Source organism: Bombyx mandarina, chromosome 01 (genome assembly GCF_030267445.1).
Source record: "Bombyx mandarina strain Sakado chromosome 01, ASM3026744v2".
NCBI lineage: Eukaryota > Metazoa > Arthropoda > Insecta > Lepidoptera > Bombycidae > Bombyx > Bombyx mandarina.
In genome coordinates this window covers 2983793-3010974 of record NC_143208.1, presented here as the reverse complement: position 1 = coordinate 3010974, position 27182 = coordinate 2983793, and the positions used below count along the sequence as shown (strand labels likewise).

The 27182-nt window shown below is 34.3% G+C and overlaps 2 protein-coding genes across 8 annotated transcripts in view; one reads left to right on the top strand and one right to left on the bottom strand.

The window, feature by feature from the left end:
- The window catches only part of Sdhaf3 (Succinate dehydrogenase assembly factor 3), a 52576-nt gene extending 28079 nt beyond the window's left edge, over window positions 1-24497 (top strand). For 6 of the 7 annotated variants that reach the window (XM_089727498.1, XM_089727497.1, XM_089727509.1 and 3 more), the window contains 2 exons: window positions 2456-2633; window positions 5896-24497. In XM_089727498.1, coding sequence (XP_089583624.1) covers window positions 2457-2633; window positions 5896-6114 — 396 coding nt within the window. In that variant the 5' untranslated portion in view covers window position 2456 and the 3' untranslated portion in view covers window positions 6115-24497. Of the gene's footprint in view, window positions 1-2109; window positions 2345-2455; window positions 2634-5895 lie in introns of those variants that run through there. The other variant, XM_089727518.1, reaches the window with a different exon arrangement.
- Window positions 23390-27182, bottom strand: part of CalpC (calpain C) — an 81393-nt gene continuing 77600 nt past the window's right edge. Inside the window, exon 14 of the mRNA XM_028180123.2 lies at window positions 23390-26987. Coding sequence (XP_028035924.2) covers window positions 26961-26987 — 27 coding nt within the window. The 3' untranslated portion in view covers window positions 23390-26960. The remainder of the gene's footprint in view (window positions 26988-27182) is intronic.

The window sequence follows — 27182 nt, the reverse complement described above, 5'->3', positions numbered from 1 at the left end:
GTTGTAACTATACTGAGACCTTAGAACTTATATCTCAAGGTGGGTGGCGCATTTACGTTGTAGATGTCTATGGGCTCCAGTAACCACTTAATACCAGGTGGGCTGTGAGCTCGTCCCCCATCTAAGCAATAAAAAAAAAAAAAAAACCTTGTTCTAACTGTCATTAATTCTGAAGATCCTGCTTAGGATAATCGCAAAATTAAATTCAATTATTGTACTGTTATCGGTCTTTGATAAGTGCGCGAAATTTCAATACAATCCGACGCTTTACAGTGGGTAAAAAAAAAACACCAAGCCAATGAAAACGTGTTAAAAAGAGGTTTGAAACGAATAGCGGAAATGAAAACACTCAAGAGTCCTACGTCCTGCTGTTACTAAAATTTTCCCCGCAATTAAGAAGTACAATCACGAAACGCACGAGTGTCTGAATGATACAATGCTATAAATAATTTACGTAATGGCATGTTACAAAAAATATATGTATTTAAATAATACTCAGAAAATTGCAATTTTTTTAAAAAAATAAGTGCTAAATGCAATCGTTGTTCTGTAGATAACTGTAATGTTATCAATGTTCGAATATCGTCACTGACCTCACTGACCGTATGCTGACCTTGTTTCTTTAACGTGCATTTATCTTAATTTTGAAGACTTCTTATTTATCGAATTCATCATTTTTAAAATTTCAATTTTATAGAAACGATTATCTGAGACCTAATTATTGATTACACTGCATCCAATATATACTTTTTATTCGCTTGGGTGGGCTAGACTAGTCAACGGTTCGTCTGATTTTAAGGGGTTTTACAGGGACTTGGTTACTCTTCGATATTGGAGTGAAGGGTTAGTAGCTACTTTTTTTGGGCTATCGCTCGCTGAAGCCGGAATGAGGGAATTTATTTACGGAAATATAGGTTACCCATTGTGTCAATCGGGGTGCGACCCACTGCGCACACACATGATTAAAAGACGTTTGGTAGTAATTGTTAGGATATCAATACACAGGAGCTTGGCGAGTATAAAACTAGTATTCATTGTTTGAGGAGTCAGGGATCGCGTGCCTGCCAAACAAAGGTCCTTTTTAACCGACTTGAAAAAGGGACCTTCCCAATTCGATTGTATTTTTTGTGTGTTACCTCAGAACTTTATTCTAGACTAATCGCTTTTGATGATCTATGGTCGGTCTCATTTAAAATTTATCAAAATATGATCAGTAGGTTTTAAGCTATCCTTAACAGTGTAAACAATGCATTGGTTTTGCCTATATTGATTATTATATTCTTTCATTTTATTTCTCTCTCATCTCATTGTATTTTGTTGAAGTTGGTTTTTTTTAAATCAAATCTGGTATTATGGTAATTTGTAAACAGTTTATGACGAAACTATTTAATGCCCGAACTATGAATAAACCGTTTGAGTTTGTCCTTGTGGTTAGTTATAAAATGTAAAATTGATTTGTTGCTATACTGTTTAGAGCCAAGCACGTTAACTTAACAAGCAATTTAAAAGCAATTGGTCCCAACAACGAACACTAGAAGGAAAAATAAAAATATTACACATACGGCACCTTTCACGGTAGGCAGCGGCTTGGCTCTGCCCCAGGCAATGCTGAAGTCCATGGGCGACGGTAACCACTACCATCAGGTGGGCCGTATGTTCGTCTGCCTACACGGGCAATAAAAGAAACCTCCGTATTCTATAATTTAAAAATAGTGTTATATTATATCAAAATGATGTCTGAAAGAATTATAATATATAATAAAATATGTAAAAGGTTATATTAAAATACATAATAATATATTAATCGTCTATAAACGATCAAGATTAGCTAGCGATTTACAAAATAATAAAGTGGACTTACGTTTAGGGCACAGGGCGGTTTTTTAGGGATGCGCCGAAGATGACTCGCTACAAATTTCAAAATTTTGGAGAACAAAAAAAAAGAAATAATTATGATACGTCAATATGTTTTTTTTTTCAAATACACGCTACGTGTCGTTCGTTGTAAGTTGCAAGCCAATGGAAAAGGACACCTGCGTTTCCTGTTCCAAGAAATAGTGTGCGGCGGCGATAACGTTTAGCTGCTAAGTTAGGTTTAAGCTTGTTTCATTCGACGATAGACGCTGCATCGAGACGGTTCCATACAAGCTGCACCAGACTTGTGTGGAACCGTCGTCGATGGAAAAAATAATTTTGAAACAACAATTATTATTTTTTCAACTTAATTTTCTATTTTCAAAATATTTTTTTTAAATCTACGTCGTTTCATCCGTTTATTGTCAGTTTTTATAAACGCTACAAATCTGCTTCGGTTCAGTCGATTTTATAGGTTATTGGCGGTTCGGTAAGGTTCTTTTTTAATTTTACCGATCCTATTCTAAAAATTTTAGAATATTTTTAGCACAGTTTTATTAATGTATTGTTTTTTTTATTTAATTTTTCTTTTTGCCCCCAGGATGTCATCACCCGAACATGTGTCGCGGGTTCGCCGGCTCTACAAATTGATCTTCCGGGTTCACCGGGGCCTGCCGCCCGAACTCCGTGTCCTGGGAGACAACTACGCCAGGGACGAGTTCAAGCGACACAAAAAATGTAATAAGGACGAGGCTAAGATTTTTCTCAACGAATGGACGGTAAGTTCAAAGGTCACACTTAATGTTTAGTTGTACAGAATGTTTGTAATGTTTGTCATGTACTTCACGGTGCTCCAAAATTTCTTAATGATTTTATGTAGTTAGTTAATTTTGTATCTAGTCGTAGAATACGAAAGTTTCTATAGATAGGGCTAAGTTGTTTAATCTCCAATTTTTGTCTGGACTTTGTACGCACCAATGAGCTTATATATGCTCCAATGATTTTTTTAGTTTTTGCACGCAAGAACGCAGTTTTAATTCACGCGCCAGTAAATTGATCATGCATTACTTACTGTTCATAGTACCGAGAGGGTATGCGGATAATAAAGCCACCGTTGTATCAATCGTGTATTTATTTTTATAGAAATTTGTACATTCTTAGGTTATCCGTAGTCTTGACGCAGCAAAAACTCTGCTTAAAGAAATAATGTATTAAAAAAAACTCACACACAGTCAGTCTGAGTCTAGATCGTAATTGCAGTATAACAACTCAGAATTTTCTTAAAAAAACTCACAGACAGTCAGTCTGAGTCTAGATCGTAACTGCACAATAACAACTCAGAATGTTCTAAAAAGAAACTCACAGACAGTCAGTCTGAGTACAGATCGTAATTGCAGTATAACAACTCAGAATGTTCTAAAAAAAAACTCACACACAGTCAGTCTGAGTCTAGATCGTAACTGCAGTATAACAACTCAGAATGTTCTAAAAAAAACTCACAGACAGTCAGTCTGAGTCCAGATCGTAACTGCAGTATAACAACTCAGAATGTTCTAAAAAAAAACTCACACACAGTCAGTCTGAGTCTAGATCGTAACTGCAGTATAACAACTCAGAATGTTCTAAAAAAAAACTCACACACAGTCAGTCTGAGTCTAGATCGTAACTGCAGTATAACAACTCAGAATGCTCTAAAAAAAAACTCACACACAGTCAGTCTGAGTCTAGATCGTAACTGCAGTATAACAAGTAACAACTCAGAACGTTCTAAATTCGTTCATATCATTCAACAAAAAAGCATTCATTGCGACTGATAAGAGAGTACCCGTAAATTAGACTAAGAAAACAGTGGACACATTATTGCAGTATAAAGAATTTTTCAATGAATTCGTTATAAGTTATTAAGATTTACAGTTGAGGAAAATTCCAAAATACTTATCAGACGATTGTGTATTAAAACTGCAAAAACACATTCACTCGATGTGCACGCCGCGCCGGTACCTGGACGGCGTTTGTTTTTGTTGTTGAAGTGACATTTGCTCATCAACCGTAATCTGCCTTTATCAATTTTAAAATAGAATAAAACGCACATACATAAAACGGCTGACATTTCGGTGGAACGTTATCCAACGTAATGAAATTCGCATGCGCATTGTTTTTTTTTTTTTGTAACGCATTCATATTTACTATTTGTCCCGCAGTAGTCGAAATGCGACTATAATTAATTGAAATTATAAGTTTGAAACGTTATTATGGTTCTATTGTCAAAGACTATTATACTTCTATAATCACAGATTTCGCCAAGACTACACTATAGACAAATACACAATGTTAACCTATTCTCAATTTGATCACAGACTAACAGAGCAACAAAAGTTTGACAATATACATACAGTATTCATATGCGTGTGTGTCAAATATATGGTAGTGTGTGTAACGTTTTTTTTTATTGATTTAATGTATTATTAATGCATTATTTAAAAAAAAATTACCATTCGGCACTCCTTCGCTATATTATCTGTAAGTGTGGGAAATTTCATACTCCTTAGTCCGCGCAATTTTCGTAATAAGGGGTACAAAGTTTTTGCTTCACGTATTAATATATAGATTTATTGCATAATACAGAAATATAATTTGGTATGTAACAGATTTGATTATAATAAAACCCATTGCGATTTAGTTTAGTTATATATTTTTTACTGTTAATTTGCTATTGTTTTATTGTTAATAATATAAGTTCTTTCTGCTATTTCGTGCTCTCGTTTTTCTGTTCTTTTTTTTATATTGTCTGCCTCTGTTTCATTTTATTTTATTTGCGATTGTAATGAATGTTTCTTTTCTCATTTAAGTAGCTATAGCCTGCGAATTCGTTAACCTTTATGATTATTCTAAAACCGTAATAGCGCTAAATATGCTTCATGAACTTCACCGTAGCCCCTCCAAATCTATCATACGCCCCCTTCAATACTTTGCCGTTGTCCATTATAAATCAAATTACATTATTATTATTTTTCTCATTACTTAATCAGTGCATGTCCTTGTCTGTCCAATCGTCTGAATTCGTTATATATTTATGTCGAAATATTAAATGCACATTAACTTACTGCTTAGAACGAGTGATGTAATTTTGCCAATTTACTCGATTTGTATCGCTTTCTCGCTCGTAAAATATGTGCTTAGGTCTGCTAGAACACAATATCATACTATGTACTTTCGCAGTGCGAATACATTCTAGGGGTTTTATTAATTTTTTTATTGCTTGTATGGGTGGACGAGCTCACAGCCCACCTGGTGTTAAGTGGTTACCGGAGCCCATAGATATATACAACGTAAATGCGCCAACCACCTTGAGATATAAGTTCTAAGGTCTCAGTATAGTTACAACGGCTGCCCCGCCCTTCAAACCGAAACGCATTACTGCTTCACGGCAGAAATAGGGAGGGTGGTGGTACCCACCCGCGCGGACTCACAAGAGGTCCTACCACAAGTAAAGACTAAATAAAAAAAATTGCGTCAACCAGGATTTTTGGAGCCTGTGAACTCCGAAAACAGCTTTATATCAGGCGGGCCGTCAGTTCAATTGTCTATGCTATAAACAAAAAAAAACATTATGAATTTAGTCGGAAACAAATTATTTTCAACAAAACTTTCTCCTGAGACATTCGCATAAGAATGATGTCATAAATAATTATTGCGACTCGAGAATGAATATTGTTTTGCATATATTTTGTGAGATTCAGCATTTGGAGTCCTTCCCATGACTGTAATTAAATACCTTGGACTTTTGCCCACACGTGTAGAGCCAGCGTGACGTACTATCGCGAGAAAAACGCTGACACTCATGGTTTTGTTATACTGCACTTATGCGCAGTATAATCGTCCCCGACTCGGGATACAAATGCTAGTCGAGAACATTACTTGTCAGCACATTTCACGACCAACGGATCTCGGTGTGTGGCAATATGGAATTCAAAACAATACTCCGATAAATGAAAACATTGTAACGTGATGTTAGTCAGTTTATTTTTTGTTTTGTCATAGGACTACGCCATTAACCTTGCCAAGCAGATGAAGCCGCTGCACCAAGCCAAGAACAAAATGGTCGGTGAGTACTTAGATCCGAGCCTTCTAGACCACATGAGCGATGAACAGATTGTTCAGTTGTACGAACTCCATAAGGCGGCGTCGTTGGAGCCCGACAAGGAGTCACCGGAACCTAGTTTCCATGGCGACGGCGCACAGCATGTGCCGTCGCGTTGAAGGCTCTGCTTCGTTTCCCGTACAACTCACGATCCAACTCGCTGCAACAACCCAGCACTGCCGATGCTTCAAAGGTCTCGCCTTTAAGTTTTCACCGTTTTTTTGTTACTATGGCGGATTTAATTTCAGAAAACACTTTCTTTTTTTTTCATTTCTTTTTAAGCTGTCTTCGGGCACATTTAGTTATGTAGTTTCAACTAAGTTCTAAGGTCAATCCTATAAAAATGAACGTCTATTTCTATTTTTAACATGGGTTTCTATTTTACATTTCGCCGATACTGTAAGATGTATTATAAACTGTAAAATAAAGTAACTTTGATATTTATGCGTACCCTCCCGAGAATGTTGTCAAGACTGAACCTGTTTTCTGACTGAAAATTTCTTTAACTAGTCCGTTTAGGCTTTTCCTAGCTATTCGTATGCGCCTAACAGCATCTCCCAATATTTTGCAGTTTGTATTTAAGAAAACTTAAACAAAGGCTGGTCAGAATGCAGGTTTAAGTATTATTATTACGTAAAATCCTGTGCAGTGAGAAAATAGTTAACGAGTAGTTTTTACGACTTCTTCTCTACTTTTTTACTTCTCATATAGTTATTTTTTAAATATTTTCTTGTATTTTTTAACTGTCTATATTTACGAGTACTTTCGGAACAATCGCTAACTGTATTTACGATATAAAGCAACATTCAGATATCATTAATTACATAAATGAATGAAGGAGTTTCTGAAAACCCATCTATACAGAGTAACATTCATGTTTTATTTCGAGCCCGTGTACCTTACGTAAATATAGGCCAGTTTCTTTTTTTATATATTTACTATTACTATTACGTCATTAGATAGACTTTAAACAATTCAGTAATATTTTTGTATTTCGGTATCATTCAAAAGGTGTCTGCAACATTAGCCAACTGTTTAACAGTCTTATTTCTTGAACCAAAGGATTTTTTTACCGTTCATTTGATGAACTGAAAACTATTTTGTCTCATATAATTCCCACGGAGCGTCGATATAAATCTAATGTTCGAATCTTAGGAGCATTGCAATTTTGTTGAAAAGTACGCTGATAGGAAAGATATGTTCCTAAATGGGAAACCGTACATCCTATATAGGAAAACGCTTTCCTGTCTCGTAGGAAAAATCGATGTCCTATTAGAAAGCGTAAAGCTAAAAGACTAGATTCACGAGTAAATTAACACAACGAATTTTGCATGTTCGTTGCAACAAATGAGACTTGGACTAGCCGGGTTGTCATTTAAAACTTTAGGGTAGCTTCCACTGCTCAGATGTTAAAACACTGGTAGTGGAATCACAGAATAGAACACAGAATTTCGACTGCAAACAGGGCCAACAAATACTGTCAGCCCCGGCGTTACGGTCGGCTGAAGATTTCTTTATCTGTTCTGTGGTGATTTTTTAGAGACTTAATGACTACTAGCCATCATGTACCTTATAAGGTGTCTTGGGAGTGATCTACCGGACACCTGGGATCATCGTCAGATTTACACGACAGCAGCTAATTTTATTTTATTTAAGCAGTAACTTAAATATATTCACCTATAATGTATAATGCGTGGTCTTTGTCCCCGTGGTATCCTGAAAGCGTAACACTGTGATTTCAGAATTTCCGACAACACGCTACCAATGTGTATTATAAAGGCGATGGTTGCCGATGTTACTTAAGCTGATAAAATCGTGTGGTCTACTCATCTCCCTTAGACATTAAAATCCCTTTTAGAATTTGTTTACTTTCAGACCTTAATAAATGCACTCTGTAGCAGAATTGAAACTTTTTAATTTTATTATTTGACATTGTGTATTTGAATATAATATCTCTAAACAGTTGTTAGGCCCACCAGCGAAAAGTACCTATCTAGATTAGGAATACACCATAAAGTATATATTTATCGTAATTATTCATTTAGCAAAGACATATACATATATTTGAGATTATTACATGTGCTACTACCGTACCTTCTTAAAATAGTGAATCATAATATATACTTTTGAGTATTGACAGAACGTGTCAATATCAATCGTACAGCAGTGCCTTTTAATATAGGCCTAGGAAATCGTTGACTAATTGATAATAATAATATGTATTATTTTGTACAAAACATATATTATTGAACAGTTATTAAATACAGATATTTAAATAAAAATTCGGTCTTGTAAATAAACTTGTACAGTATTAGTTTATAACCCAAACAGCGCGACAGTACATATATTCCGTATTTACTTCGACTTAAGAATTAATCATGTTATAATATATTCATTCTGTATGATAAAAAAAAACCTTATATATTTTTATATTGATATGATTATAATAGTAGATTTTGTATAAAATAATCAGCAGAACAGTAACATTCAGTAGTGAAAACCGAAATCAGCACTCTATATTTATAGTATGTACATATTATTTTAGACCATTTGTAAAGATTAATAAATAGATTAATAGTATTTACTTATATGAAGATAACTTTTATGTAAAAACACCTGTAAAGTAAAATTGCATATAAAAATCAGTACTAAAATATTAGCAATATATTATTAATTATAAACGATATGTATCCGCGTAAATAGATTTATTTGTAAATTATTATCAGCCTAAATTACTTAGTAAATAAACTAGCATAACAACTGTTTAAAGGCATTTTTCAGTTTTCAATAGCTCTCTTAAATAGATGGCCGCTATCTTGAAAACAAATTAAAAATAATAATAGTATCTCCCATAAAAATAACGTTCAAGTAAACCACCAAACAGCTCCAAAGGTATACCATCTTCCTCATCACTTCATCTCACTGTTACGAAAATATCATAACAGTTCAATCGTATACGATCTGACGAGAGCCACACAAAGGCCTGCATCCACGTTTTACATCTAGTTTTAGCTGCTATTACATCTAGACTAGAAGATTCTAGAATAGCGTGCAGCATTATGCTGTCGATTCTTAGAGATCTCATTAAGTCTTCGTGTACATTACCATTCGATTCTCATCATATGTCTATAACGTCTGCAGTGCAGTATTGTAGGCATTAAGTGAAAACTTAAAGCCGAAAACTCACTAGCAGTTTCGGACGGTATGGTGATTTCGGCGGGGTTCTACGTGTACTTCTTTGATACTTCACGAGTCATTGATGTACCCAGTGAACTATAAGTGGTTAGTCAGACGGTGATCTTTTTAACGAGTGTGATTCGCGTGCGGATCATACGTTGACCTGTGGTACGACTGTTGAGTCGTGTCTGAGTAAGAGGTCGGAGAAGACGGATTGCACCTTAACCCAAGCATTTGGGTTGAGGTTACAGGAAGATTCAATACCACCAGCAAAGTACCTATTATGTGTAGCAGTATTTAATATCGCATAGATATTAAATACTGAACCAGAGTCCTCTCGTAAATTAGACGACTTTGGCGATTGTTTTGTATTTTTTCGATGTTAATTAGTTTAATGCCTTTACAAAGGGTGTTTTCTAATGTTCGAATAAATTTCGAATTCCGATGTATCTCTTTGCACATATAAAACATTTCGTTCATTAATACCGTAATACTATTTGGATTCTTGTAATTTTGAATAATCATAATTTCTTCTGTATCGCTCATTCACAAGTATGATACATCATAGCGCACACATGTATCATATTTGTTTCTGATGTTATATTTTATGTGCAAAGTATCGAATACGCCTTAGATTTGAACTAAAATATATTTCGACGCTCCGATTTCTTAGTTTTAAGCTGTGTGGTCTATTCAAAGACATTAAATATCCACTTTCAATGTTAAATGTACTACATATTAATCTACATACGTGCGCAATTAGATGTACCTAGTTAGGTGGGATATGTAATTCGATAACATTTAACTGTAGTTTTAAACTATATTGTGGTTAGAATGCAGCCTTCGTAATTCGCTCATATAATAGAAACATTCAATACTCAACGTACCTACTATATACTATACGTGCCATCGAAAAATAAACGAGTCAGTGAAAGTAAGTATACACATTCGGCCTATTGTAACAGACCGATCGAAACGGCAAGGATGTTATTAAGAGATGCGGAGTAATGACGGCATTGATGACGTATTGGATACGTATATGGTTTTTTTTTTTTTTTCAATCGTGAACTATTCCTTCTCCCCTCATATTGTAAAGATTACGAAATTTTGTTAGTACTCATTGATATAAATAGTTCCGGAATCTCCCCTTTGTAACGGTTGATGTTTACCGTTGAGAGTTTGTTACAACGTTACGTTTTTTTTTTTTTTTTTTTACGAAAATGACGTGTTGCCTTGTATTCGTTGATATTGTAAATGTTTATATCTTCCACCACCAAGAATTCACACAGTCAGTCTTGACCAGTAGTCGGCACCGAAAAATGAAACACTAAAGGCGTACAAATGTTTAAATTTAAATATCATCTCCTTTCTGTACCTCCCGTGCGGTTCGAATGGTAAAAACGATTTTATAATATTAAAAACACATACGGGATTCCACGCTCCGTCAGTGAACACATACATAAAATCATCGCGCGTTCATTGTGATTCTTACACGACACGCAGTAGACTGTAAACTTAGAATAAGCGTTAAAGTTTCAAAATTCTATCGTAAGTGTTGTATAGTGTTTAATGCTTATTAGATGCTGCTATACTCTTACTTATTTGCGATTTATAAGTTAAGGAACGTAGAACCTACGTCTGTTTCGGGTTAGATGTAATTGTTAGACTACGGTGGCGTCGTCCGGGAAAATTTATTTGTAAGGAAATTTCAGGTAAAATTTTAACGTAAGCTTAATTCTTATAACTTTGTTTCTATACTATTAACAGTGAGTTAATTTAACCTTGCTAATTTAAACTAATATTAACACACATTAACTATAAATTCGAAATTTCATACGGATAAGCACAAATCGAGAACATTTTAGATTTGATTAAAAAGTATCAAGTTGTCCTGTGAGTCTCAAGTCTCAAGTTGTTCGGTGATTGCTTAGTCTCTACACATCAATGATCACTCGATACTAGAAACACCGTACGGTCATCTGCCAATTTAAAGAAATAAGAGAACATATTTAAAAAAAAGTTGATATTTTTAAAGAAAATAACCGTTATTACCAAGTAAAATTAAGTTTAAATCGCAAAATTTGAATGTACACTATGATTCAGACCACAAAATAAACGCCAACCAACCAAATAAAGAACGTCATAGGAAACTCACAACTGTGGTCCTTGGTCACGTATCTTTGATTAATACAGATCTGTATGCAATATTAAAGTACTGAAAACAAATACAAAGACGTGCGAGTTAGAAATTAGCTCACTGTGTAATTAATATCTTATACGGCACGCTTTTTTGTGGTGCAAAACAAACTGCACCTTTCTCGTCTGATATAGCAATAATAATCGTAAGTGTTCGATCGTTAAAATTATTGAAGTAGCATTGTGGGTGTGGGATTTTGGATTCAACATATACATATAAAATCAAATAATAAAATTGAAGTCATCCAAATCAATTCTCATTAAATTAAAGGAGTTCATTTATCAACAGGCAATGCGCCGTCGTGAACGGTTTCTACAAATTATTTGGAATGTTATCCGCAGATGTAATGAGACTCGTTTGATTCTTTCGTAGTCGCCTACGTGTAGGAGAAAACACACATGACTAAATATTTCCTAATTGGATTGGAACCTTTGGAAAAATGCTCTCTAATCAAACTGAGAAATTGGATGAATACGTTATTCATTTGACTATTTCTATTAAAATTCACTGAACGAATTGAACACATTTCGCAATAGTGTAGGACGTCCGATTGCGACTTTAAAGATAAATCACTATTTATATTTTCTTTTGGATATTATGAATTATAAAGTCTAAGTCAAGTCGTGTTTTTAGTTCGCGTTCAAGCAAAACCGACGTGGTATTTGTGAGAGAGATACTCGTTACTACTATCTAAATAAATGAATGTTTAAACATCTAATATTGCTGTATATATGGTTCGCAAGGGATTGTTTCTATCCGGACCGAAGTACCAGTTTATTTCTGATCTTCTTTTAAAGTATCTGTGGGTAGTCGTGTTACAAAATACTTAAAGACATCTTCAACCACAACTATGTTACAATATAGATGAAAAGTTATATTGTTTTCTTTTTTGACTTTCAATATTGTATTCATCCCTGGGTACTATTTTGTTTTTATAATTATTATAATTTATATTGGAACATAGATGTGGCATAAAAAAAAGACCTATCAATTTAGTCTGGACATGGCAACCTACACATGTTTTAAAATGGTCAAAATGGTAACCATATTTAACATCTCAGAAATAATACTGACAGTGAGTAATATTCGACAGTGGGTTTAGTTGTAGGAGCGGGTTGTCTGGTACCATGACTTTCTCTGAATTTCGATGCGCTTGGAAAACAATATTTGATACGAAGATGAATATGATTAAAAAATCATAGTACTATTTACGCATCTGAATTAAGAGGAACATGCATTTCTTTTTCATGTTATTCAAACTAAAAATATATTTTTTTTTAGATTGAATAATAGAAAAAGTATCTCTTTGCAATTTTGAGGTTTGAAAAAGGTTTAATGTTTGAGGGGTATTATTGTTTTTGCGCGATCTAAAATCACATGAGTTGACTTTCTTTTTATAAAATCAATGCAATTTCTCAGTACCGAAAAAGATAGATTTATCACTGGTGTCTTTTTTGTTAACATTCAAATAATCAAAAGTCTTAATCAAATAAAACGATTCGGCCTAAATACTTTTAGTAACCATTTATTTATACATATTCATTTAGCATCTTTTACCGATTTTGGTTGAAATAGATCATGGTTCGTATATCTCATTTCGAAAAACATTTGACCAAAGGTTGCTTTCTAATTATTTTTTTGGTAAAGCTTAATATCAGTTCTGTCATAAGGATCGTATCGTTATGACATGACTCACTCTCGTGGTATTGAAAATGAGGTCCGATTTACGAGAGAAACACTTGTTCGTCAGAAAAGAATTCGTCAAAAACCTTGGTAGTAGAACTCTCTCCAAACACGATAGAAATGTAGAACTTAAATTGTCTCCTGAATAACAAGTAGTGGAAACTGTCGAGATTTTCGATCGAGTCTTGTTCAGATCTTATTAAGCGCGCTGTCCAGTAAAGGGATTCACTTGCGTTATCCAACTTGCACTTTGGAACAGTGTTACTTCTTATTCAGCAATAATTTGGTTAGCTTTTTATTCCTAAGCGTAGATCTTAGATCTAGATTTCATATAGTTCGGAAACACTATTATTACGTACGTTTACTTCTTTAGGAATAGATTTTTCGTAATTTGGCAATACTATATAGCTTAACTACCCACTTCTCGATGGATCTTGATATAGCTTGTCTCCGCATCGATGTGTTTTAGTAATATATTTTTTTCATAATTGTTAGATTTAGCCGTTTATGAAGTTAATATAGGTAAATGAATAGAAGTTTCATTTACTTGAGATAGGTCATATTGCCAACTAAATGACAGGATGTTATGCGGAAACTTCGTTGGAATAAAAATAAGGATAACCCGTTTATGTAGGCGTGGTAGATGTCGCATTAATTTTTAAGAATGTTGTTATTTCTATTAGATGATTGAATGTCTTGTTACTTCTATTAAATACTTTAATTCATTGTTACATATTAGTTACGTTTCCCGATGCGTTTAAATATAAGAAAAAAAAATTACGCGAGTTAATTGACTTGTTATTTCGAAATCAGTTAAATTTGTCGTTGAAATTATTAGATTCCTTCAAGTTGGGAAATTATACGGTTATTCGGTTTTGGATGTTCGTGTTTGTTGGCAGTGTTCAATATATTTGTTTCTACTTAAATTGATACGGGACTTAGTTAACTGTTGTGGAGTCGTTGTAGTTGTTTGTGTTTATTGTTGTGCGATCGTTAACGGAACAAAACCGGGCGTGTCCCTATTCAAAGATATATTTTTCTACTGTCGAGTTTTACTATAAATTTTAATTTGGTCGTTCAAAATAATCACGGTATTTCGCTAGCAGTAGGCAGCGGCTTGGCTCTGCTCCTGGCATTGCTGAGGTCCATGGGCGACGGTAACCACTTACCATCAGGTGGGCCGTACGCTCGTCTGCCTACAAAGGTCATAAAAAAAATATTGATGTTGTCTTGGAGCAGTTGATCGTTGTTATAAGTGGATACGTCTAGTTTTGTTCTAACCGATCGATCTAGTTACGTTGTGAATGAAATTTTAAACGATCGTTAGTTGTTAATGAACATTGTTATCGACGTTGTCAGGTTTATGCGCCGTAATAAATATAAGTTATATAAGTTAGGATTAGCGTTGTATATATTCCGATGGTCGTCATACCAATCGGCAACGAGCATACATGCAATAAGTAGTTAAAGATTTGATGCGTGTACTATGGATGCCCATAGTGCTACTTAATTTAAGAAACTTATTTAGAATAGCATGAAGCTAGATGTGCTGTATGAAAAACTCTAAACTTACGGTTACATTGTTCGTGTAGTTAATGAACAATTTTACTAATACTAATATTCAACAGGCGAAATACCACCAGTCACCGTGGAATACATTTAATCCAATTTCTCGAGTTACGGCCATTTTGCAGCTGAAATATCTGGTTGCTTATTTTGCGAAATTATTGTCAAGATCCTATATATTTCATCGAAAATATATCAATATTGAAATTGAACATACTGCCAGACTTTAAGGCTTTCATACAGCATATTGTAATTGTTTAGATAATTGAGTGTTGTTAGCCTTTAAGAACTCTTACCTCACTAGTTATGGTTTTAAATAAGAAAAGATCATAATTATATGAAACTACTTACCTAGCATGGATACTTACTTCCAATTTAACGCGTAAGTTAAGCTTTGATGAACACCACAATTTAGGTTAAAAATAACTCCCATTAAAATCATCAAAATCTTATTATGGTCTTTAACGTATAAGTACAATCAAATTATTTTTCATTCGAATATCAAGTGTCTTCCCAGAGAAATATCTCTCGATTATTGCGGAATATATTTATAAATCTCTCTTCAATCGTTTTAGTTACACGTGTAGTATTTCATTACGGGTCCCCTCTAATTAATCGAAATTACTTATTCCTAATAACAGTACGAACTGGTGGTAGGGTGTCTTGTAAGCCCGCGCGGGTAGGTACCACCATCCTGCTCGTTTTGCCGGACGCAGTAACGCTTTCCAGCAAAAAGAGTAGGACAGCCGTTAGACTATACAACCGAGACTTAGACCTCATGTCTCGAGCTGGGTGGCGGCATTCACGTAGTGATGTCCACGAGCTCCGCTACAGCACTTAACATCAGGCGCGCCGTGAGCTCGTTCCCCCATTAACGCAATAAAAAAGGGATTTTCTATGAACCACATCACACGATTTCTCAATTCAAATTGATTAATTGCCTTATATGTTAGTTAACCTTTTGACGTTCTTCCTCTTATACTTAAGTGTGTTCAAGTTGACGGGATAAGACAGTCCCTTCAAATTGCCTTCTATTAATACCTCATGAAGAGATATATAAAGAGATCTATTTAACGTTATAAAAAATACCCAACGGGATGACATTAACACCTCTGCAGTAGTTGGCGATAATTAAAGATTTATATTGACGTAATTTTATAATATCTGTATTTATAACATCAACGATGCAGATAACGAGATAAAAGCTTTCACATTCGTTTAAAATTTGGCGTTCATTTGGTTAACTGACTTTTAGTATTAATTGTGTAAACGATCATCACAATTTTTTACCTATTGAATTTTTTTTTTAACTAATTAAAACTAAACTCTTGGTAAGCTAAGTTCATGATAATTATACTTTTACGTAACCTGAGCACCTCATAATTATTTTTAATTTCAATTAGTACTAGTATAGGATAATTAGATTTATAATTTGCATAATCCCGGTGGCGACTACGCCATTCGGTTACGAGCATACACGCAATAATAGTTAAAAAATACATTCCCATGAGCTGCGATCGTCGCAGTCCCATGGTTGATTCTTATTTGCCTTTAGATTTAATCGATGTGTTAGAAGTTATTAATTGTTAAGTGTAAGACGAGATTCGTTTTAGGATTGATTTTCTGTGATATAGCTTTCTATTTTACAATCTATATTTTTTATTATCTTCGGTGAATTAACTTTCTTTTATATAATTCGTTTAGGTGTTCATTTTGTGTATAGCATTTTCATTAAAGTTTAAGAGTTAATTTGAGAACATTTACTTTTGGAGGCAGGCGCGTTCTTAGTTCAACTTTCGTGGTATCCAATAGTTTAAATCTTGAATACTTAATTTCATTCTCAATTCATATAAATTTATAGAAATAGTCCCCGTATGATTGGTCTGATTTTATCGTCTCACACTTTAATATATAGTTTAGGGAAGTAAATGCGTCGGTCGATATTGATTTATTGCTATGTATTATACGTTGTCGAAAGAATAATGCTGCCTTTTATATGAGACTATGTTAGAAATACACGTAAGAGTCTATTGATATATATATTATATAATAAAAGATTTATACGATTTCACCGTGATGCCACTACCGCGACACAGCCTCCTTAGATATTAAGTAAATGTCTATAATTAAATTGATGTTGTAACGTGTGTCTTGATGTGTCTTGTAGTATATAGGTTAGATTTGTGTCGCAGTGTAACCATTAGTTATTAAGTTAATAGTTGGGCCTATAGATGGGAAAATCGCGATCGATGTCACCATCATCTTTGGATGTTCTAAATTTTATAATGTAGATGTTTAATTAGTTTTTGGGATGTTTTGTTTTGTTGGTCATACTTCGGAAACGGGGTTCTAGTTGAATTTCCAAAGTTTACAGTTTCATGGCACTACTAGATTTCGTAGGTGTTGTAATATTAGAATGAATAACGTGACTATATGATCTTTCCGCGTTTAATATCTATTCTGTAGAGCTTGACTTGTTTGTTGTTACCATTGTGGGCAGACGAGCACACGGCCTACCTGATGGTAAATGGTTACCTTCGTTCATCGACATCAGCACTGCCATTAGTAAAGCTAAGCCGCTCGCTGCCCATTGAAATTTATGCGTTACCAATCTACAATCATCACGAATGAGTGCATAATAATATATAATAATATGAACTTTCGTTCCGCCTTTCGCATCAACAACAACTTTTACTGTTTCATAATAAAATGCATAATATATTTTTTTTTTATTATATTATTATCATCATTTTACTACACGTATCACAAGTTATTAGGTTAGTTTATGTATTAGATGTTGCAAGTAGAAAACTTAGTATATATCCGATGGTGGAGCAAACCATTCGGCCAACGAGCATGTATGCAATAAATAGCTTAGTTTAACATATTATGTGCTATGGTTACCCATAGTGCAGCTTAGGGTTACTTTTTACTTTGTTTAATATAAATTGACGACAAGTCGCGTAGTTGATATAAGTTAGTGTGTTAGTTAATTTCTCTTCTCTAACGTAGGACTGCGTGACGACACCCCCGATAGGGATACGACATTACCGTGTTTCTATTCAAAGTCGGATTTGAAGAATTTGCATTAGAATCAGTGTGTTATATATTGTCCCTAAATTACTACTTTTACAACCAGTATCCCTTTGTCACATGTGACTGCTTTCCGCGCACTAAATATAATCTCTTTCGTAATGTGTAATTCGTTGTTGCCTTCCACACATCTAAGCTGGACGTAATCTCGTCACATCATACCTAGCGGCGTTCGAAATTATTTAACATAAAATTAAAAAGACATACATCACGCCGTTTCGTCTTCACGTCCCGTCCTACGTTATTGAACAGAATATGAATGTCAGACGCAGCATAATATAAGGTTTTTCGTATCACATAAGTACCTCAGAAATATAATAAGCCGAAAAATGATATACCTCAAACCGCGTCACAACCTCATTAGTTGTAATTTTTAGGCTTGATAAGTGTTTTAATATAGTAAGGTGGTTAGTTTTGCCATTAATTAAATCACCGAAGTGCTATGTGCATGCAGGATATCTAATTTTGCATCAATCCTCATTGTGGCCTGAGAAACTATTTATTTATTTATTTACTTATTAAGTAGTGAATTTTTTATTTATTTAAAGAGGAACTGGCAATTATGTTTAGTTATTATATTTAAATGTTACCAAATTTTCAACAATTTCTCCCCTTACAATTACTTTTAAAACCCTAGTGTAATTTGTAGTATATAAGCTATAATATATAAAAATGCAGATGAGAGAAAAATAGATAAGTAAAATCGTGTACGTAATCTAAATAAAAAGTTAAAAATTCAGAAAACCAAAAAAAAAATTATAAAAAACCGTAAAAACAAAAAAAAAATATAGATTTAATTTGGTAGTTTTAACAAGAGTCCTGTTATTGAAGCATCCGTATCTTGAGTTCTGAAAGACTTGATTCTAACCATATGATAGCCAATTAAGCTTGGGATCGCTTTGATATTTGCTGTATGCGTTTAGGACGGTAGACAAATCAATAATATACTCAATTAATTCAGCACAACCTGATTAATGTTTTCCACAAAATATACTTCATGTTGCTTGCTCAAGGTACCTCAGTGCGAATGCCTCAGTAACAGAAATTCTTTTGGGTAGTTTCGTTAGTAAAATTTCGCAGTTTCATCGAAATGTGAGATTGCAACGCGCGGAAGTAAGGCAAATAGATTTTAGTACGTTTAAAATTTATTTTTATTATAAAATAAAAAGAATAAAAAAATAAAAAAAAAATAAAAGAATATAAAGTAAAAAAAATATCTAAATAATATTATTAAAAGAAAAGAAAAAAATTTAAAATAAAATAAAGTTAAAAAAAAAGAAAAAAGAAAAAAATGTTAAAAAAAAGTAGTCTTAGTATGTTTAGTACTTAGTGTTTAGTAGTAGTGTTTGATGTTGATGTCATTAATTTAAGAACTTAACTTGTTAGGGAGCGTCGTATAGAGAGAGAAAAATCCAATCCAATAATAACTATAGTCTTTTTTGTTGTAACAAACACCCAGATATCGTTTCAACGGCCGAATATTTTACAATGGCCGGTACTTTTGCCCACCAATGCTTCCTTACAAGTAGTTCTAGTGATAATTTCGCAAATTATGTCGTAATATAACATAGTTAATAGTGATTGGTCGTATAGATAAGAAGCGGGATATAAAAAAAAGAAGTAAAGAAGTACTCTATTAGTTGATAAGCGAGCGAAATTTATTTTAGTAATAATAGTGAATTAAAAGCGAAAAAAAATAATAAAAATCGTAAGGAAACGCGAAAAAAAAATTAAAAAGGGAAAAAATTAAAAAAAAAAATTATAAAGGGAAAAATAAAAGAAAAAATAATAAAGGGAAAAATTAAAAAAAATTTAGATTTAAAAATAGTCGATAGGTTTCGGTAACTCTGTCGCGAGACATCTGTTAGTGGGGCGTGTAAAGAGAGAGATACAATTAATTTCAACTAAACTTTCAATATAGTCTATAGTCGTCTGTTGTTACTACAACTGTAAAATAGGAATTTGGCAAGTAATTAATAAAGGGTAAGAAACATTTCTAATTAATATAATTGTGCCTCACTAAGAGAGGTTCTTGAGATAGTTCGGTAATTATATTTGAAGATAAACAGAAGAAGCAGATAAATGTCATTTCGTCGTATAATCTTAAGAATATAGTAAGTGGGCTAAACGGAGCATTCTGAACAATTTATGACAGATTCGTACATAATGATTTCATCATGTTTTTTTATTATTTAATTAATGACGGAAAAAATTACATAAAAACAAAAAAATATATAGTTATAAGCTGTTTTGAAGTTACGTGTCGCGTTTAGAATTAATTGTACTTCAGGAAGTCTAGTTTGTACTTAAGAATGGCAAAATAATATGTAAATTAGTCTATAAAAAAAAACAAAAAATTAAAAAAAAAAATTAAAAATGAAAACGATAAAAAAAACATTAAAATTAAAAATGAAAACAATAAAAAAAACATTAAAATTAACAAAAAACGAAAAAAAAACAGCTTAGGGATAATTTAATGCATAGCTTTTGATTTTATTTAAGTAAGATCCGTGAGGCCTTTAAGTAAATAGTTGAAAATAACCTCTTTTAGATCAAATCGACCTAATGAAGAATTCGAAATCGTTCACATTAATATGAAAAACACACATTTTTCAAATACCCTCAGGCTTGCGGCTGGACTCTTGTATTTTTATTATCACCTGTGTGGTTCCCGGGTAAGAATAGGACCACTCCATCTCATCCCGTGGATGTCGTAAGAGGCGACTAAGGGAATAAATGTTAATGAGCATCTAAGTCAGGTGGGAGGATCCTTGAGTGCTGGGTCCGAGTAGTTCAGTACCACCGTCTTACTCTTGTACTGCGACACACAATCTTGTGTTCTCGCAGGTAATATAAGGTAAGATATCTACTAAACGACGTGCACTCGAGGTATTAAAACTTTTACCTCAAAGGGCGATGCGTCTGTCTTCATTTCATTATGATGTTTTTTTTATTTAATTTTTTAAAGACGCATTCTAGAACATAACGATCTGTTCTACGCACGCCACCGATTTTTGATGTTTGTTATTTGTTTTACGGGGGATTACGAGTGTTCAGAAGAAGAATAAATCTCCTTCTGTGGGAACGGGGGACGGTTAGAAAGGTGGATGGTTTCTAGTTTAGTTGCGGGCCTGAGTTTTACTTCTGTCTATATGTTCAATTGTGTTTTGATTTTTGGTCTATTCGATTTATTGTTAAGATTTAATATAAGATTTAAGACACATAAAATATATGAAAATTCCATAAAATTGCAATTAACATCAGTTGCGGAACATCTTAAGGAGTTACTTTTTCTTTTTCTGTATGTTGTAAGGTTCTACGTGTAAGACTAGTTTATAAGGTACTTTCGGCTTTTCTACCTCATAATGATAAGTAAATTATAAAATTAATGATAATCACTGCCTCGTTCACGGCCCTTACGTTTTAGTCGGTTTCGGATTTTGAAGGACATACACCCGTTATTTTAAGATCGGATAGAGATATTAGCAATTAGATTAACGAACCGAATACCTCAAATTTTGCTTGCACTAGTGATACAGATTAGAGGTAGATAACCGTCGAAATAAGGTGTAGTGATAAGCGTTTGTTGTGTGTTGTATGTTGGTTTTGGTATCGGAAATGTTAATATGGCGCATAGACTTAAGTGTTAAAATTGTTAAAATGTTGGTATATAACGTTGTTGACAGATGAGTGTTTTCGAATCGTTGGCTACGCGCTGTTCCTTCAATAATCTCTTTTCTATCTGATGTCTTCGATGGTTATTCCTCATTCGATTCTAAATTAAAAAAAAAAAAAAACAATAAATTCCCTAATCCGTTGATACTTGTTAAGTTTGTGCGCGTGCCATAGATTCCTTATCTCCGGTAATGATGTTAAAGTTGTAGTAGCATCGCTATACCCGACCGCGCTGTCCGATGCATCTGAAGTGTTTCGGACTTTAAGCGGATTTAAAGTTCGAAACAGGTCGTTATATCGCGATAGGTCTGGTATGTATGCTAACGTGTCATGCACTGTGTCAAGTTGTGGAGTGTCGGGTGAACTTTTCTGGAGTTTTAATAGTTTAATACGGATCCACTTTAATAGCACTCCTCATTTGAAGTCAATTTGGATGTATTTTCTTTAACTAGACTATCGAATATTAATCGTTTTTGTTTTAAAGATATTTGTCGGTTTTCTTGACCTCATTAACTTCAATATCGTCATCACCGAATACTTTAGACTACGTTAGACTTCAGCGCTCCGATTATGTTCTCACTAAATAACGTGGCACAGTGAGTGTTAATCTGTTATACGGTAATCGTTTTTTGATTGATTTAACCTACACCGTTTGAAATCCACGAAATAAGGTTTTTTTGTAATTCTAGTTTAATAGTTTCCACTCCTGCATCCGATTTATATGTACTTACGTTAGTTAATTTTGTGACATTTCATTCAGGTGATCTTCAATCCTGTTTCAATTAACCAATTCGTTCTCGATAATGCCGTCATTACTTTACGTATCTTAATTTCAACCCATAAATAATATGGGTGAAGTGCATTTGGCGGAGGAAGTTAAGCTTCCGAATGTTGTCATCTTGGTTTTGTCGTAATCTGAGACGATGCAGAAGTTCGATATGCAAATGAGCGACGGAGAGAGTTGAATAAGCTCGACCGGACCGGCACCTCCGTTACGATAGAGATATTACTGCCGGTCGGATGTGGTAATAGTATACCATCTTAAATGGCCGAAATTGTTTGTCTGTCTGTTCTTATCACGGCCCGTGAATGTTGTACCTGAGACGTTAAATCGTGAATGGTTATAAGGTGGTAGGGCGTTTGATGAAGGACCCGACCGGGTGGGTAGCACTGTCCGAGCCCTAGCCCTTCGATACAGGCTTGTGTTTGTGAGCATTGGGATTCGGTTGCATGCGCATCATGGACAAGGACAAATTAACCATGATTCATACATCAAGGACCGCCCGTCTCAGTCCTAAGTAAAGAGCGAATAGCTCGTTTTGTAAGATCAATCCAATATGACTCTCATATTGTGGCGGTATGATTACTCAGGAGAATGTAAACATCTAATCGATTTAGAGTAAAAATGTAATAATTTTTACAAGGTCAATAGGACGTGAGTATGTAGGAGGCCTCTGTGAGTCCAGACGGTCTAAAAACGTTTTTAACAACTTATGAAGTAGGAACGTTGACTCGTAAATTTTTCGATGGCTTCTTCAATATTTGTGCAGTCTTAATATTACTTGTATTCATCCAGTACTAGTAGTTGTAAGGTGTTAGATTTAAAAAAGAAAAAAAAAACTGTAGTTTTTATAAACTGTCATTTTTTTGCATTCTGTGTAAATAATTATCGTTTTCGGTACTTTATACAACGTATTTTGTAAAACGATGGATTTATACAGTTTTTATTCTATATAAGTCATTTTTATTATTATAATTTACGGTTTTCATTATCTAGTAATCATGTTTCTCATTTTAACTATATTGATTTTATATTTTTTGTGTCTGATTGAGCGTCTGTTACATCGAAAAGTATATTGTAATCGTTTTCGAGAGATACTGATCATGAAACTGATATAAAGATCATTGTAATGAAACGCCCGTGTTCGCTGGGCTTGGGAGACGGATCGGCGCTTCAATCAGATATTCGTAAGGTTTTTCATTTGTGTTTTTTATAATGTCTCTTTTTGTTTTTTTAATAGAAATACTTATCTTAATGTAACCACATTCATTAATCCATGTAAAGAACTTGTGCAAGAGAACGATCCGTGAATGAACACAGTACATATGAAATACTTATCAGTGTGTGTGTGTCTTTTTAACATCGATTCAATTTAAGAACGTAATCACATTAAAAAAAAGAAAAAAAAAAAACATCCTTGCCGAATTTTTCGTCACCGAAAAACATCGCGACAAGAGAAGCTTTGCACGCTCGAGAAGTTAATTGGAGATCATTTTTTTCGAAATAGTATTTCGTCTAAGAGCAGCATTGAACAGATTCAAAGTTAGTTTACACCGAACGCTTCATCGAGTCTTATCAAAGTTTTGAAAGCACAATACACCGATAGTGTTTGGTTACGGTGTAAAGATTGGCAAAGCGCATCTCGATTGAGGCAGGGTCGTTCGCTAGCGCAGGTCGTTTGTAATCTATATAGTGTAAGCTGTTTATGGATATGCACAATATTGTATCGGTATTGCATTAATCAAACTAATACTGCTTTCATATGATAGGGCGATAGGGACTGTCGAGGATTCGGAAAGGAGTCGTTTGGACATGGATAGCATAACGGCGCGTCTATGAAAGCAGTTTAAATGTCTATTCAGTAAATAAATGTATGTTGTAGACTATTACTATATAATCGAATGTCAGTTACCAGCACTCAGGCAAGTTAAACTGAGCGAACAATAAAAATATACGTATAAATTGAGATTGTATAAAAACATCTTGAATGTCTGCGGGCTCTCGTTTAACTGAATTTTGTAATGATTGCAATAAAATTGTCTCCGAAAGGAATAAAGAATGATAAATAAAAACAAAAGGATAATGTGATCAAAGGAATCTTATAAAGTTTGATTTAAAAAAAAACAAAAGATAAAAGGTAAATTTTATTAAAGCGTTTCTGGAGAGTGCTGGAGCTATTTATTATTAGTAATTACATATTTAACTTTGTCGTAAACTCTGAAATTGCATGTGGTAATATTAATCTTTCGGTGTCAACATTCATGTTTATAAATGTTTTTGCGTATCAACCAAAAAAAAAAATAAAAAAACCAATGAAAATGTAAAATAAATGCGTTTTATTTCTCTTTAACAATATACAGGACCTAAACGTGCGTATATGTACCTTAAATATTACATTAAAACAGGGAGATCGTTAAGGCAGGCCGAGCGTGATTAAAATCACATTACAATCGAAGCACGCATCGCCTTAATTTTTACGATATTCTAATAAATACATACATTAAATGCTTTGAGTATTCTTTAATATTTGTGATGCAACAGTATTATAAAGCCAGCCTCTAACTCTCCTGTGAAATAGAACGTCTGGTTCGGAACAACTATATTAAAATACTGATACAAGCTCAGTGCTATATCAAAATATAAAGTGAAATACATAAATAAAATTAATAACATGCTAACTACCAAACGACAGTAATCGGTGATCACATCACATTGTATCGTCAACAGCTTGAGTCGATCCTCAAAGAAAATTTCCAATTAATTTCATTTATATTTTACACACTTTTTTAAACATACTATTATTAGATTATAGAAACAGAGTTATCAGCATCATGCTTCACCAAGAAGTACAATACTTACTTTTAGCTACAAGGGTCGTCATCAGTAACCTATAGGTCCACGCAAATAGCAATGCATCCTCAAATGTCTCAATGTTACATGTTTCATTTCAAAGCCTGGGACAGCGAGGATCATAATTCAACTGTTCTAAACCGGAAGGCATTACGGCTTCATTAAAATAAGCCTGGTGGTCGGACCTAGTTCTCAGAAGATCCCCTACCACTGATAGAAGGGTTGTTGTCCTAATAACTTTAACTTAGGTCGATCATACTCGACTTCATGATACAAGACATCGACATTCACCATTTGTAGGTATACAAAGGTAACGTAGGAACGACACTTCGCGACACCACAGTCCCTTATGATAGTCGCACTCCTGACTCCGATTCATGACGCATCCTCAAGGATCCCACTGATTCAGTTTCAGTATTGTTGGACGCTACTAGTAAAGAGATACTGGCTAGAATCAGGTATAGCATAGGTCGCTAATCTTCACGGATGTCTACTGACTCTCAGTCGTGTGTTTAGTGCGATTTTTTTAACGTTGTCGATAGCGTAAAAGTTAACTCAATTTTGTATGGAGTTGGAACGTTTGCCAACGTTTGCCGCTAGGGGCGCTGTTCCAACTGCATACTATTAACTTTTACGGTATCGAGAACGTTAAAAAACTCGCACTAAGCACACTGAGCACCAGCTGGATCTTCCAGCACATCGCGATTCCAAACGCGTTTCATGAAGCAGCTGTCTTGAGCTCTCATACATTTTTTTTATTGCCCTTGTAGGCAGACGAGCACACGAGGCCCACCTGATGGTGAGTGGTCACCGTCGCCCATGGACTTAAGCAATGCCAGGAGAAGAGCCAAGTTGCTGCCTACCGCTGAATATTCTCCACAAGCCTCGTTTGAAGAAGGGCATGTCATAGCGCTCGGGAAACACCCTGGAGGGGAGCTCATTCCATAGCCGGATGGTACGTGGCAAAAAAAACCTCTGGAAACGCACTGTGGATGACCGCAGTGGCTCCAGGTAGTATGAACTCTACTCCGATGGCGGGCAGTGCGATGGTAAAAACGAGATGACAGTATGATCTCGAACAATTCCTCAGAGCAATCCCCATGGAACATACGGTAAAAAATACAGAGGGAACCTAAGTCCCTCCGCAGACCCAGAGGTTCCAAACGATCCGTGACAATGGAGACGTTGGTGCAGTTTTAGTAGCCCGCTATCCTACCCTTATCTAAGCCCTTGAATTATTCACCGAAGCTGGACATAACTCCGAGCCAATCGATAATACCATCATACCAAAATAAAACTCGTGATGTGTAGAGTTTTTCTAAACAGTAACATTATCGTATCAAAATCATAATTCATAAATCAATTCTCATTCCGAAGGCTGTGGTGAATTTTCGCCATGGCATTCAAAATGTTAAATCCGTAGTTGGCAGAGTCAGAAGTCAGTTCTGACGACTTCGGGTTGTATGAAGTCATAAACTTTAACTATAAACGTAATTAATTTACAATTATTGCTAAAATACAACATGTTGTTAAAACATATACATAAACATACAACATACCTGTCATCACTGAAATACATTCCAAAATACCTTTGTGATGGACTTACTTAGGTGTAAATAAAATTAATTACAACAACGTTTAGTCTATAGCTAACTTAATGGTACTTAGCACCAAGATCTAGAAAGTTCTACATTCGCTAAAAATATGACGTTCGCTTAGAACAAACGTCGCCATGTTTAAAACATAATAAGCACGACGATTGTACGGGCTGAGAGCGTATTCACTACGAACAAAAGTTGAAATAAGTTTCGTTTTATCTCACGGTTGGTACCACTAGCAAATTCGCCAAAAGCATTCAACTTATTATCGGCGCGCAATGTACATCGAACGCTTCCGAAATATACCGTCGCATAGTTTTTCATTGAGCGTCTTTCGTTGTGTTGCTAGCACATCAGAGCGTTTTTCAGCCACTGAAATAAATAACATAATTAATTGTGAAGTCAGAAACATTATACAGGGTGTATCATTAAATAAATAATTTAAATCAATATAATTAATTGTGAAGTCAGAAACATTATACAGGGTGATCGTTAAATTGATACAACTGAATTTAATGCGATCAATTTAAGTGTCATATCAAAATCCATAATGAGAATCGTAACAAT